At 46.6% G+C, this 15,032-nt stretch overlaps 1 protein-coding gene across 1 annotated transcript in view; it reads left to right on the top strand.

Moving 5' to 3' along the window:
• Window positions 1–290: 290 nt before the first annotated feature.
• The window catches only part of LOC134096156 (protogenin A-like), a 35,803-nt gene continuing 21,061 nt past the window's right edge, over window positions 291–15,032 (top strand). Inside the window, exons 1-3 of the mRNA XM_062549910.1 lie at window positions 291–305; window positions 712–724; window positions 3,714–4,016. Of these exons, the coding sequence (XP_062405894.1) occupies window positions 291–305; window positions 712–724; window positions 3,714–4,016 (331 nt within the window). The remainder of the gene's footprint in view (window positions 306–711; window positions 725–3,713; window positions 4,017–15,032) is intronic.

Genomic DNA, 15,032 nt, shown 5'->3' on the forward strand with positions numbered 1-15,032 from the left:
CCCACCCCCCTTCCCTAAAGGGGTCAGGTGATAGGTCACACACAATTCCATTCAGCCACTTGGACACTGCAAGGGTCAGTGGGGATGGGCCTCTCCCAGGGCAGGATGACTAAGGCCCTATCCAATGGCAGAGGATCCATAGGCTGCCGGATCTCCTTTCACCCAGCAGCAGCAGCAGACTGAGCATTCATAACCCGATGATGACTTCTACTCTATTGATCCAACCTCTGGCCTTACAGAACCCAGACCCCCAAAATGTTACCGTATTGGCAGGTCCATGGAGCAAATTCATGTCGAACTCCAACGTACACAGACATTACACACACACACACACACACACACACACACACACACACGCAGCAGCACAACCCCCAGTCATGGGGCATAGGGTCAGCATAAATGAGGCCTCATCTCACATATGTTATGTAAGACCTGGTACAACACATTGAACTGGCTTTCAATATTCTGTTGTTGGATCACTGCCATCAACGTATAAGTAGTGAGCAGATTCCCCTCTGCATTCTCATCATTAGTGTAGCATCACAACGCGCAGCAAGACTTTGCTTTAGTCTCTAACATTACTAGTGAAGTTGCGTGCTCCTACTCAAACTCATCCACCCCCATTAGCCATCACATCACAGTAGCCTTGTTCATGCATCCCTTTCCCAGTGTTGTGCTGTGCTGTGCTGTGTGGGATCCGTATGTCCACAGTGCGTGAGGCCAGGTGAGGAGCTGCATGGCAGCAGTATCTGTTGTCCACATGGCCGGATTGCAGCTGGGCCTATTGTCCCTCTCCTGAATGAGGGTCCGGAGAAAGGGGAAGAGGTCACTTTCTCCCCACAAAAAGAGACACAGCGGATCGATACTGGCCCTTCCACAGCAGCTGGCTGACCAGGCCTAGTCCAATCGCTGCTCTGATTACTTGAGCCTTTTTGCAGGCCAGGGAGCACATTAGCATAAAACTGTTCACTTCCCAGCTCTGATCACCGCGGTGTGAAGCACATTGCACAGAAATCACACAAAATCAGCCAAAACACAGTTTAATCTGAGAGTGTAAAATTACAATAGGATACAATATGTATTCATGTTGTTAAGTGTTACATATTCATTTATTTATGTATTTATTTATTGTAATAGAAATGTGTGGTGAATGTAACGTGTCAGCATGTAAACAGCTGTTTAACATCCTAAACTTGTGATCAGCTTTTTGGTGAAATTTAGATTTTATACATTTTGGTGAAAATCTAGCTTCTAAATTAATTGTTATATGTAGAAACAACTTCATTACCCAACCCTTGGTCAGACTCAAAAATAGGTCTGAACTGTGCTGTGCATATGTTCAAGAGGAAAACATCCACTGTGAGCATTCATCTAGAAAGGACAAAATTAGAGTACATTCAAGCAACTAACTGTGCCACCACTGTACTGAAGGCCCAAGAAACGGCAAGCTCTTTTGCAGCAGGTAAACTCAGCACATGAATAATGAAGGATGTAACATATGCCCACATGGGCACAGAGATGGAAGGCTTCCTGGTAAAGTGAGTAGAAGATTAGAATGGTGCAGTGTCAAACTGAGCAAACCTTAACGAACCAGGGGAGCCTTTCACTTCAGCCTCTTCTTAATGGTTGTGTAATATGTTGTCCTTTATGAAATATTAAGAGAGTTCAACTATAAACAGCCCAAGGCCTACACTGGATAAGCCTACACATAGTCATGGAGGATTTCAGTTTTTGCATGAAGAAAAATAGGTCTGCTACATTAAGTAAAATATTGTCATAATACAAAGGCTACTGTAGCCTAATCATGTTGATAGGATGTCTCATCAGTTGGTAAAATTAAAGCCTACCAGTAGGCTACAGTGGCAGGTTACAAAACATATTATACTACAATTATAACCAGCATTTTTTTTTATTCGTCATAGGTCAACAAACAGCGTGAAAGGGCTGTCCCCAAGTTGGCGGAATAACTCTCAGTGGCCTTCATCATGATTTACGTTTACTGAACCGTACAGCGCAGCCAAGGGGGGTGTTCCTCCACGTCGAGCTGAAAAAAGTAATCCCCTCTGCGATCAGAGGCGCGCTCAGTTGGGACTCGTAGTAGTCTTTAGTAGAGCTAGAGGCAGGAGCCCAAAGGTTCGAGCATGCGAGAACAATTATAATGGCTTGTTTCAAACGGAAATTATATCAGCGTTTGCTGGTTTTTGCAGTAATTCTCCCAATCTCAGGTAAGTTGCTTATTTCGATTCTTCGTTTGTGAATATTTTATGATTTTTAGAAGCATCTACGTAGCCTACGGACTTCGTTGTTGGAAGTGTCAGTAACTGGGATGACAGCGTGTAGGCTACAATGGACTTAAACACAGGTCCGCTGTGCAGTGTGAGGATATTGCACATAGACCATATTGTTGGCGTAATGTCATAGGAAAAATGTATTTTAGCATGCAGTCACTGGGAGATGTAGCGTCTTAGTAATAACGAACTTTCAGTAGGCTACTGGACACGAAAGCAGAGGTGGTGCCCAGACTCTGCTGACCAATGCTGATTGACGTTACATGTATTATCCATAGTCAAATGGGCTCTTTCGAGAAAAACTAGATAGAGAGAGATGAGTGTATCAAAAGAGAAGAATGACAGGAATTTCAAGCTAGGGCAGGGTACCTCCATGGAATGCCTTTTGTAAACTAACGTAGCCTAATGATGCACGTGGAAGTTGCTTTGATGATGATTTCGCAACCTCTGCTCTGTTGCAGAGCCTTGTGACCCTTTGAAATAATGGGACTGACTGTGAATAACATACTGTAAGAGCATTCACAGAGAGTGTTGTCAGGCCCTGTTGTCAGGAGTTTTTGTTTGTATCAGTAAACCACAAGGTTGGGTTAAGAAAGGATAACTTGTGTTAGATGTTGTGACTAAACCAGTGAAGAAGGTTAAGACCTAATTGCAGGGAAGTTAGAAAGTGTTCCATATTTTTGCGAGGTTATTCACATACCACAGTAACCTAATAATACATTAATACAGTAGGCCTAGCACATGGGTCAACAATCTCACAAATAAATAGGTAAAATGAATAGTTTAGTTATTAGGAAATGTAACCTACTATCAATGGCCTCCATTAGGCTATGTAATAGGCTATAACCGCAGACCTTTTTGAACATAGATGTGTATTGCATTGTAAAGTGATCATTGAAGCTCTGACGCATACACAGTTTCACAATTTAAAATACAGTGTTCAGAATTTCTACTAATAAGCATCTTAATTGAACAACTTCAGGTTTTAGACCATTTACATCTTGCGTGTCTGTTTGTGATGTGTAAACACCAGAGCCTTTTAAACACAAAGACACTGTTCATTCTGTCACAAGGATCCTAGTGATGATGATCATGCTGTGGCCTGGCTCTAATAAAAACTCTCCAGTGAATAGGGCTATAGAAGCCGTCTCTTCACAGCCAGTGGCTTTATGAGCCTTAAGTAATTGGATTAAATTGTCACTAAAAGAAATCTGGAAACTCAAATATGATTACTGTAGCTGGACATAATAAGAGCTGTTGTTGGAGGGGTTCCAGCCCCTGCGGAGAGCTTTATCCCATAAACATCAGACTAATACTGGCGGGCCTGGGCTGTGCGGGTTGCTGCTAGTGTTCTGGCAGATAAGTGAGACCCTTTTCTCTTTTTAATGGTTTTAAATTCACACTCCCCTCTGTCCTTCCCCGCAGGTGTGTTGTGTTTTAGCGAGCTGTTCTTCATCAAGGAGCCCCACGACGTGACGGTGATGCGCAAGGACGCCGTTATTCTGGACTGCCAGGCCCACGGCGAGGCCCCCATCGGCGTCAAGTGGCTGAAGAACGGAGTACACGTTGCAGAGAACGAGCGCGTTTACCGGCTGGCCAACGGCTCGCTGTACATTGCCGAGGTGGAGAGTAGGCGAGGAGACAAATCAGACGAGGGCCTTTACCAGTGCCTCGCCCAGAACAAGTATGGAGCCATCCTGAGCCAGAAAGCCCGTCTGACAATCGCAAGTAAGTTTGGCAGCAGCAGGGCAGCACCTTCTCCATACCTCCACATGTGGATGATACTGAAGCTCACTGTGTCATGGGGGAGATACTGTATGTATCAGGATGGCCATATGTAAAATCTAGTTCAAACAAGGATGAGTTGGCCTTTACTAGGGCGTCAGATTTCATGGCAGGCATCTTGAAACTGGATGGCACAATCTCACATTCAGCGCCATATATCTCAATCCGGCAGTGGGGTGCTATCATGTTCTATTTAGTTTACAGCATCTAATCCCCAACCATGGAGAATCCCTCTCACAATCATAATAGCATGTATCGCCGCTTTTTTGGAGCTGGGATTCCCCAATTCATCTCAAAACACTGAGGAAGAGAGAGGGCATTAGGGAAGCTTTCTCCCCATTGTGCATGGGGGTAGGGGATAAAGCCTTCAAAGCTCGAGGCCTGAGTCCCAGAAAGATACTCTGTTGAAGAGAATATGGCCATTGGTGTGCAAATGAGGGAGCCACAGGTTTAAAAGGTTAGGAGCTGGCCAGGATGCTGGTTCCCCCAGTGCTAAAGAGCATATGACCCCTATTCACAGGCCCGGGCTTTCATGTTGTTGCCTCATGATCACCAGGAATTGTTCTTTTGGAATGCCTCTCTTTTCCCTCCCCTACCGTGCATACGTTGTGAGCCTGGCCTTTCTTTAGAGGGGGCAGTGAGGCTGCCTCAGTGCTGGGTTTAGGGACCTTCCTCCTGGGTGTCACCCCCCCCAGGCCATCTTACTTGCTGTGCTGCTTTTCCACAAAAGAATGTGCCTCTCTTTTCTCCCTCTTTTTTGAGGGCAGTTTCACTTAGGAAATCTTACCTGCTAAGGAAGTGGGCACTCATATAGGGCAACCTTTTCCTAAACAGTGATGTTTGACTGTGATGGCAATAGGGCAGGGAGAATATGTGAAGACGGATCACATAAGACCTTTATTTGCAATTGTGTTGTGGGAAGAAGTTGCATGTTCAATTGGCAAGAGAGATCAACAGCTGATCATAGAGGGATCTGGTATAGTTAATAAGTACCAGTGGCTTCTGGTCTGTATGTCATGTCTAGCTGTGGAATTGAAATGCTCTCGTTTCTTGTTTGGAAAAAATAGTATAGGCCATAAATATACACAGAAACACTTGAACAGACTCAACACTAGAGTTTCACCACAGGAGTTTAAAATTGGGATCATCCCATCTTGGGCCCGCATTCCTGATCTGCTCTTATCCTGACAATCCACTGACAAGTAGACGTTGAGGGACAAGAATGTGTCTTTACTGGAAGGGATGTCAAGCTGTTCTCCCCTGGGCCAACAGACTATTCTTATTTTCTTTACAATATCCTAAAAAAAGATGACCTGTCAACAAGTCATCATCGGGGATAAAAACATGGCATGCCACGTTCTTCCAACTTATTTGCCCAGAACATACACCTGTAAATCCAACTGTAGTAAAAGACTGTTAATGAGCCTCAAGTTGTGTAGCAGCTCTTTGAGGAATGGGGGTGGAAGCAGCAAATGTCTTAAAGCAACAAAATACGACTCTTACCTCGCCCTCCCCCTTCTGCCTTAACAACAAGCATCAGGACTTGGTCCCTGGTCACTGTTTCACATTATGTGATTTTACAGGACTGCCTGTTTGTGCAGTTTATTAATTGAGAGGGGTTTCTGAGGTTTATGTTATGAACTTAAAAGGTGGTAAAGACTGCGAGCGGAGTTTACAGGCGTGTTTTAAAGGGACACTTAGACCTGCTCGACGGTCTGTCTGGAAGCTCATAAAATTTGCAGGTACCTGAGAAATGCTCAGTTGAAGAAAACAGAGGTGGCAACGGGGATCATCAAGATTACCACCTCTCCATGAAACTTGAACACACACTCACTCACTCACTCACTCACTCACTCACTCACTCACACACACTCTCTCTCCCTCTCTCTCACACACACACACTCTCAAACAGAACAGAGCGCAGCTCCTTCATGTCTTAACCCATACGAGTTAGAAAGTTGAAATGTAGTGCAGGCGGGCAGCAGAGGAGGAGAGCAGTGGTCTGCATGTGATTGTGTTGTGCTCTGCTGCTCTGGAGAATTAATGAAAACCTTTTCACTCCGGCCTCCTTTTGTCCCTCTTGCCCCCAACTGCCCTGTAAAGAAAAGGATTTCTTTCGAGGGCATTTGTTTGTCCAGAGATCAGTGGACAGGACAGCTGGCCCTATTCACCACTGGAAGGGCAATTATGGTAATGGTAGAAGTCTATAGAGGGGCTGGCCTCAGTTTAGTCACATTTTACTCCAGAAAAAACTTTTTTGTGCTTAAAAAGTTTTATATGTCAAAACTGGCCTGCATATTTACCATGTAGTTCACCAGTCATCAGTCACCGAAGAACAGACAGCATAGATTAGATAATGGATCTGAATTCTATATGCACTGACATTTGATGTAAACACACAACTGAAAGTTGTTATAAGCAATTAATTATATCATGACTATGTAAAGTCAAAATAAATAAAGTTACACATACTTGCAAACTTTTGATGGAGAACATCCTTAAGTTTTTATAGCACTTGCTAATGCTCCTCAGATGACTGTTTACACGCTACGAGACATTACATTACAGGGTGGCATTTAAGCACCTTCGAGGAAAGGCAATGAAATGTGTGCAGGGAAGGTGTGACTGCTGGCTCTCTGACCTCTCTCCTTGGGCCCTGTCCCTCTCTGGGGAAGATTGATAGCCTGACATGTGTGGACCTTTTGTACCCTCTGCTCTGAGTCCCCATTCACCTCTGACCCCAACAGATATCCTTCATTATCAGTCACAGACTGCTATCTCCTGCATTTAAAAGTTGGGAAAGATTTGGTGATTGCCTAGCAGGTTAATTTGTTCAGGTTTAACTTTATTCTATCCTGTCTATTTATACTCACACATACAAGTACATATGCACATATACATGTGTAGAAATTTACATATACACAAATTATACATATACTTTGAAGTGCTGACATTCCAGGATATGTTTAGATGTGAATCATTGTAATTTGTGCAGCTGTGAGGATTGAAACATTACTTTGCCGCTGGGCCTTCTTACTGTGTCATTGGAGGTATGTGACTTGTGTGTCCAGAGGTTGGATCAGCATCAGTTAAGAGGAGGCCGCAACTTTACTCATATGTACCTGGCCTTCACTCACAAGAGCTACAAATTGTTTGTGTCCATTGCCTGGAATTGGGACTCATATACTGATGAGTCTGGTTTTGAAGATAAGTCTTAGAATAAATGATAATACAGCTGCTTTTCCTGTGTGAGGTTTCGGGGCCTATTGCAATCCCCAGGCTTTGGAGCTTATTTTGGGTTGCCATGGGATGCGTGTGACTTCCAGTGGTTTAGCAGTCTAATAACTTGGACGGACAGAGGAGCAAACTTGCACTGCTTGGGACTGTGAAAGATGTTGAAATAATTTAAAGTGGAGTAACTCAGGCAGCCTGAAAATTCTTTATGCCAATGGGTCTGACATGAAAGGTTGCCATGGTTTCCTTGGGTAGCGGCATTAGAGGTCAAAGGTCATTTTAGATTGCTCAATGGATTGTCAGCAAGGACGGAACTAGCTGCTTAAATCTTCCTCACAATGCACATTCTTCTGGGCTGATCGGCGACCTTAAGATGCACTCAAATGCATCTTGAAAAGCACCCCACAGAAGCTTTAGAGCAGAGCAGGATATTTTATACACGTTATCACGTTATTTTTTAGTTTCACAACTTTTTTTTTACACTCATCCTATGGATCAGCATTCTACCTGCAGGGTAATTGCTAGAACTTTCCAGCATCAAAACAGATGATGTGATATTTATGAGCTGGACTGTACTCTTGGCTTGACTGTTTGACCTGGCTAGCGCGGGGCAAGATTAGAAACAATGGCGTGGTTGTGAGGCTGGGGCAAAGATATCAGGGCCCATGATTGAGGAGCTCAGGGGGTGAGATAAGAGTTGTGGTGGGGGGGCCTTCTGCCCCTTTGGCCACCCCACCCCCTGCCGCCTACAAGGCAGCGAGAGGCCAAAGTGCTCATGGGAGCCGCTCTTTGTTGGGCCGGCCCGGTGACCACTGGGCTGTCCTGGAGGCTTTAAGCCTGGTGCCGGCTGGCCAGTGATTGATTTGTTGTGCTTGTCGGCATTGCATTCTGCTCCGCTGCTGTCAAGAAAGCGCATTCTTTTTCAGGAGCCCTCATTATTTATTAAGGGGGGGAAAAAGACAAACGTGTGAGGTCAGTGCACTCTGCGAGCCTTATTCAGGGATTTGTTTGCCCCCATACCTACTTAGTTATGCAACTAGCGAAATATATGAAATGTCTTCTGGCATGTTGCAAAGGCATTCAATAGATTGATCATCAAGAACCATTTATTACTCTATGGAGAGATGAGCACAGCAGGACCATCGACTGGCCTGTTGATATAGACACTATGCCACACTAGACAGTGAATGAAATATTATATCCTTTTCAAGCCCACTGTAAGTTGTTATTTCCTTTGATTACATGACTTAATAGCCTGCCTTTACCAAACATTAATTTGTGGTAGTTTAGCCATGGCTTTCACACTCAGCTCTGTGATATCAGATTACTGATCGCTGGTATTTTGTTCTCAGTTAGATGGTGTTACCATTGAGGCCCTCCTCCATCACCTCAGGCTTCTGGAGATGGAGAAATGGGTGTCACCTCCATCACTGAGCCCACTCCAGTTTCACACGGGCTGTCATGTTAACTGTTTCCTGCCAGACCCATGCAGTCAGAGAGCCGCGATGTGAAGTTACATATGAGTGTATGAAGGCAGCACCTATTCATGTTCCAGAAAGCTTCATTCTCCCATTGCGTACTGGGCTGGGGATGAGACTCACATGTAGTTATAGCTTAGTCACGGCCAGTGGTGCATCCATAATAGATGTGGAGGAGCATGCTTAACTGTGTGACGCTGGATGGAGAGTTTCAGTGCATGAAGAGCGTGTGTTGGTGCCCAGGTGATTAATGTGCGACTTCACTACTGGCCCCTACTAGACCAGTGGAGAATACCTGGCTACATGTTAGCATTACAGACTGGTCGTCTGAAAGGCAGCTGTCAGTTAAAATACTTTAACGTAATCCTATCACGGTTATTCAAATGCCTGCTCTTCTCTCAGAGGCGTATGGATATAGTTTGTTTTCCATTCCTTTTTGATGAAAAATAATGGTTATGTTTATTCACTTCACTCACTTCAGAGATCATGATTCTCAGATGAAGGAAATACAGAACAAGCCTGTTAAACATGCTAAAAAGTGTTCTGTAAGGCAGTGGTGTGGTGGCCGGTGAGCCCATGTTTTGCTGCAGGCTTAAATGTGCACATGAGCACAGCTCTGCCCCTCACTGATCTGGACACAGTCCACTGGACAAGCCTATCCTCTGCTGTCCACCCTGCAGCTTGCTTCAATCAGGGCTGTGTTAGACACAAACACAAGCAGCGGTGACAGGAACAGGAACACATCCTCTCCAGCCACTTCCTGAGTTTTAGCACATCTTGGAAGGCCTGGGTGGTGGTGGCCTGGAGCGAATTAGCAGTGTAGAACGCACTCAGCCGTTTTTACCTGTCAACAGACACGGGCTACTCTGGTCCAGAGAGGACACATAACAAAGAGGAACCAAAGAATGCATTAGACAGAGAAACAGGATGCTTGGCTTGACCCAAACATGCTTACACAGCTAACCTGTGTTAGGAAGGGAATTGGGGCTATAAAGAAGGTCCGAGGAGCATGTCCCTTTATGGTTCATGTGCAGCAGCGCAAGTAAGGGTAGTGAAGTTATACTAGTGCGCTCATAGATACGTTTCTTGGGGACAGAAATGTGTGTGTGGTTGTGTGAGGGGATTCATTGGCAGCAGTCCTCCACTGTGAGATTCATTACCATGACAATATCTCACCACACACAGAAAAATGAATGAATTCCTAGAAGAGCCGTTTGGCATTTACCACCTAGTGCTGTGATGAAAGATGCAAAAATGGTCTCAAATTGAACAGAGGTATTAGCCCTGTAGTTCTCTCTGTTGTACTCTTGTCATGAGACAGTGTGCATTTCCTGATAGTTATAAACTCCATCTCAGCTATGTTGCCTAGTTTCTTTCTTCAGGGGCTTCAAGGCCCCCTTCAGCTATGGAGGACCATTGGAGTGACCAGGGAGAAAGGGGACTGAGAGCTGGCCCCTGCCGTCTCCAAGGGAACCTTTGTCCATGGTTGACCTGTCCACTGACCCACTGTTAAGCGAGCTGCTGGCTGCAGAAAGGCCGTCTGTCATGGATACGCAGGGACGGCAGTGGGGTGTCTCCCCATAAAACAGGGCTAGAGAGAGAGAGAGAGAGAGAGAGAGAGAGAGAGAGAGAGAGAGAGAGAGAGAGAGAGAGAGAGAGAGAGAGAGAGAGAGAGAGAGAGAGAGAGAGAGAGAGAGAGAGAGAGAGAGAGAGAGAGAGAGAGAGAGAGGGCAGAGAGGTGTGGAGAGAGGAACAGAACAGAGCAGCGCAAGGAAGCAGCAAGCACAATATGCCTGCCAAGCCAGAGTGTTTTTGCTTGTGTTGATTTAGCATTTTTTAGTCAATATGGTAAAATTCACGGCCATATTAGTGATTTGTCTGTTGTGTTATCCATTAGGTAGAGACAGAGAGAGAGAGAGGGAGAGAGACAGATAGAGAGAGAGAGAGAGAACCATTAGGTAGAGAGAGAGAGACAGACAGAGAATGAGAGAGAATGACAGAGAGAGAGAGAGAGAGAGAGAGAAATAGAAAGAGAGAGACATACACAGGAGGGGGGTGATAGAGGTCACAACCACATCCACAGACACAAACAACAAACAAAGCTAAAGCTAATCTACAGACTGGATGTACACGAGGCCTGGACTAAGGTGACCTGTACAAGTTGTCCAGTGCGGTGCGGCCCCGGTAATGAGGGGCGATTTGGAGAGGGAGGCTGTGGGATTGCTGAGCTGCAGGAGGGCACTTTCTGCGGGGCCTCAGGGTGATTGATGGGCCCACTGCACTGCAGAGAGCCAGCAGGCTCTGCTTTGCGTTGGGGTGGCCCTGCATAGCCCTTCCTGGATCAGCCCAGCCCTGGCTAGGATTTGTGGAGGTCAGAGGTGAGAGGTGAGGTCACCAGAGAGGGCAGATGGCCAGATCCTCTTTATGTTTTGGTCAGGAATCCATAGGCATTGGGCCTCCCTAGTTTACCAACAAGCAAGGCTAGGATGTCAGCTCACTAGTGGGATGTACAGTAGTAAAGTGGAATGACCACACACTGTTGTAATATTTCAAACGAGCTGGTCTTAAAGCTTGTGTTAAGGACATAAGCAGAGAATCCTTGCACTGTGATCCCCAGGTCCCCCCAAGACACCAATGAAATAAATCTTTGTGCAATGCAGTGCCTGTGTCTTATTTTGGAGGGGGGCTTTAAAAACTAATCCTGTGGGTGATTTAATGCATGTTGAGGTGAAGTCCTCTAGAAGCCATTTTTAAGACACAGCCTGCATGCCTTGCCTTTCCTGAGTATTTCTACAACCCCTTTCAAACGTGAAGCCCTCTGGTTTTTATCTCTCTGGCAGACAAAAGGTCAGCTGCCTGTTTTTGCGTTGCTCAGAGCCAGAGTACTGACCATTATTGGAAGGGCTTGTGGATATCACTGTGGTCCTTAGTTGTTGGTCAATAATCAATATGCGTCCTGCAGTTTCCCAATCCAGCATCTGCTAAGCAGACTACAGACAAGTAGCCAGAAAGGGATAGAATTCCGGGAGCTCATCCTTGTTTTGCCCTAAGGCCTTCCCTGGCTGGGAAGCCTCCTCGTCACGGTAGTTATGCTTTGCAATGGATTGGAATGTGTTTGATGTTGACTTGAGTCTTGCTCCCGTGAGGAACGTTGAGTAGAAGGCCTCTTGACAGGACAGTATCCCCAGGTTCCGTCCTCTGAGCTGGAGAGAAGCCGGCGGGATTGTGCCGTTACTCCCCTGCTGGTCAGAGGGGGCATATCTGTCCTGCCGTCGCCGGCATCCCCACATCAAAGTTCCGCCACTGTGGGGCACACTGTTCCAGAGCCACAAGAGGCTCAACAGCTCAGAACCAATTCAATTAAAAATGCCCAAAAGTGGAGAGGCTGGGAGCCCAGTGAAAGGGAATTGGAGCGGTTTGTCTCCCAAAAGAGATGGACACAAAGGAAGTGACCTTTTCAGCAATGGGTGTCAGTAGCAGGCGAGGAGCCCATTAGTGAAGCCCTTCCCTCAATTCAAAGCAAACTCTCTCAGGCATTGGAGGCCTGAGCAAAGGTAACAGGCGCTAAACGAATACGCATCTGAAGGTGTAGCGCTCACACGGGTGAAAAGCACAGAGCCGCCGTCTCATTTCAAAAGGCAAAGGTGAGCTGAAGGAGAATTCCCCCTGCATGCCTTCCGACAGAGGATGTGTGGAGGGCCTCTGTGTAGGTAATGATTCACTGGAAGACTAGCCGTGTGGCCACGGGGGATATCCTGCTGTTCAGCGTGCCAACACCTGGCAACCCAAGTTACATAGCAGCATTTATCACTTGGAGAGAGGCCGCTCCGACCTTCAGCATGCCTGCTTAGAGTTAGCGCCCTCGTGGTTGTTGTCAGGATCTGCCTAAGAGTTGGTTAGTGATACGGTGGGAGCTTCCCTGAGCCTGGTTCTGTTTTCAGTGTGTTCTCTGGTGCTCTCAGAGTGTGTGTGTATGTGTACCAGTGTTGCGTTTGTGCTGAAGTGTCAGTGAAGCTGAAACAGGACAGGTGGGTTATGGTTGGTGTGAAGGACGTGGAGTGCTCTCGTTGGTGGGTTATGGTGTGTGTGGAGCTGAAACAGGGCAGATGGGTTATGGCTGGTGTGAAGGCTGTGGAGTGCTCTCGTTGGTGGGTTCCTCTTGAGGCCTGCGGGCTGGAGACGGTGTGTGTGGTGGACAGCAGAGGCCTGCGGACTGGAGACGGTGTGTGTGGTGGACAGCAGAGGCCTGCGGGCCGCAGGAGCACCGGGCTCAGTCTGACAGCGCGTGTGTCTCATCAGTCCCTCTGGACAGCGCGGGGACGTGTGTTTGTTTGTACTCGGCCAGGCTGGTGCTGCGCACTATCAGAGAAACCGCAGCTGTTGCCAAAGTTGTGTACCCAAGAAAAAGGAATGCCAATCAGGTCTTGTGTGGGACTAGAATAATGTACAACTCCTGTGGTGTTTTCCTATGGTGTTTTGAGTTGCTCTTGTTTGTGCCTGAGTCTACTCTTGCTGTCAACTGTGTTTACTGTTTATGTCGAGAGAATCCTGTTTCATGTGAATAGGCTACTTGGATTTGATTACTGTATGCCATAATTAAGTAGATGTTATCAAGCCTTGGGGCTTTTTGTAAAGACTAGCTAAGACCTTCCCAAAATGTGATTTATACACGGGCCTAAATAAGAGGCAGCACTGTCATTGATTTCTGTTAACAAATGATTGACCCGAGGCATCTTTAGGAAGGGAGGGGGAGGGAAGGGAGGGACCAGGCTGACCTTAATGGCTTTTATGGGGGTTTTACAACTCTGGCTGAAAAGGCCAGAGAAAACATCCATACAGCAGTTTGGGCGGAATCCTCTCAAACTGATATTGAGCTGTAGTAATGTATTGTATGTTTAAAGGGACTTGAAAGGCCTCCCTCTTCTGTTTTTAGCCAACAGTATCACCTTGATGGAAGACTGGGCCCAGAGGAGACTCTGCCTTATCTGTAGAGTGCTGTTTGGACAAGTGTCTGTGTGCCACTTCAAGGAGCTGTAGTAGCTCAGAGACAGCCTCTCTGTGTTCTAGACTATTTTGGGTTCTTGATTCTGTGGACTATTTCGGGGTCTTTTTCCATTAGGTAGATCCAATCTGGTATCCACTTGCACTACTATTCTTGAAATATATTATATAATGATATGATCACCTATTATGCACCAGACCTTTGCAGAGAAGTAGATTTGACTGAACAGTAATTACCATTAACATGATTCACTAAAACACACAACACGCTGGCCTTTCTATTCTTTGCAGAAGAAGAAATAGAGAGAGACTTTTCCTAATTCTCCCCCTCCCTCTCTCTCCCACTCTGTCAGTGTGTGTGGGTTGGGGGTGGGGCAGTAAGGCATGAGTGCTGGTGAGGTTTGAAAAGGGGAGCAAGAGGATTATTACCAAAAGGACAGTGTTCCCTCTGAGGCGTCCCACATGTGATGGGGCCTTTCATGCCCGTGTTTACACAGTGTTTACTCCTCTGGCTTCAGCCTTCACTCATAGTATCACCTTTCACTGCAGCCCGCCTGGCCCACCCCTGCTGCAGGAGGACGAGACCGTCATCGCCATGCAACTCTCTCTCTCCTCTCTCTCTCTCTCTCTCTCTCTCTCTCTCTCTCTCCCTCTCTCTCTCTCTCTCTCTCTCTCTCTCTCTCTCTCCCTCTCACACTCTCCCTCTCTCTCTCCCTCTCTCTCTCTCTCTCTCTCTCTCTCTCCCTCTCTCTCTCCCTCTCTCTCTCTCTCTCTCTCTCCCTCCCTCTCTCTCTCTCTCTCTCTCTCTCCCTCTCACACTCTCCCTCTCTCTCACACTCTCCCTCTCTCTCACACTCTTTCTTTTATTGTCCAAGAAATAAAATAAGAGTGGCAAATGAGTGACAGATCCATCAGGAAATGAGACAAACTCTGTGTGGATCCGAGCGCACCCTTTTAAAGGTGAAACCGTGCAAGATTCATCAGGAAAACAGCCCTTGAGCACAAGCGGTGTGTCAGTAGTGAGGGAGAAGAAGGAAATCCTGTGGTGCTCGAGTGTTTCCGTGAGCTTGGCAGGTGTGTGCTGGCAGGTCCTGGCTGCTGATCCCTGTGGCTCTGCGCTGGGCCGAGGTGAGGTGAGGAGTTTATTCATGAGATTAGCGAGGCGCTGGCCTACTGCCTGATCAGAGCCCACTCGTCACCGCGCTCCACACTGAGGAAGCGGAGAGGCACTGCCAGAAGCGCTACC

The sequence above is a fragment of the Sardina pilchardus genome, chromosome 11 (genome assembly GCF_963854185.1).
Source record: "Sardina pilchardus chromosome 11, fSarPil1.1, whole genome shotgun sequence".
Classification (NCBI taxonomy): domain Eukaryota; kingdom Metazoa; phylum Chordata; class Actinopteri; order Clupeiformes; family Clupeidae; genus Sardina; species Sardina pilchardus.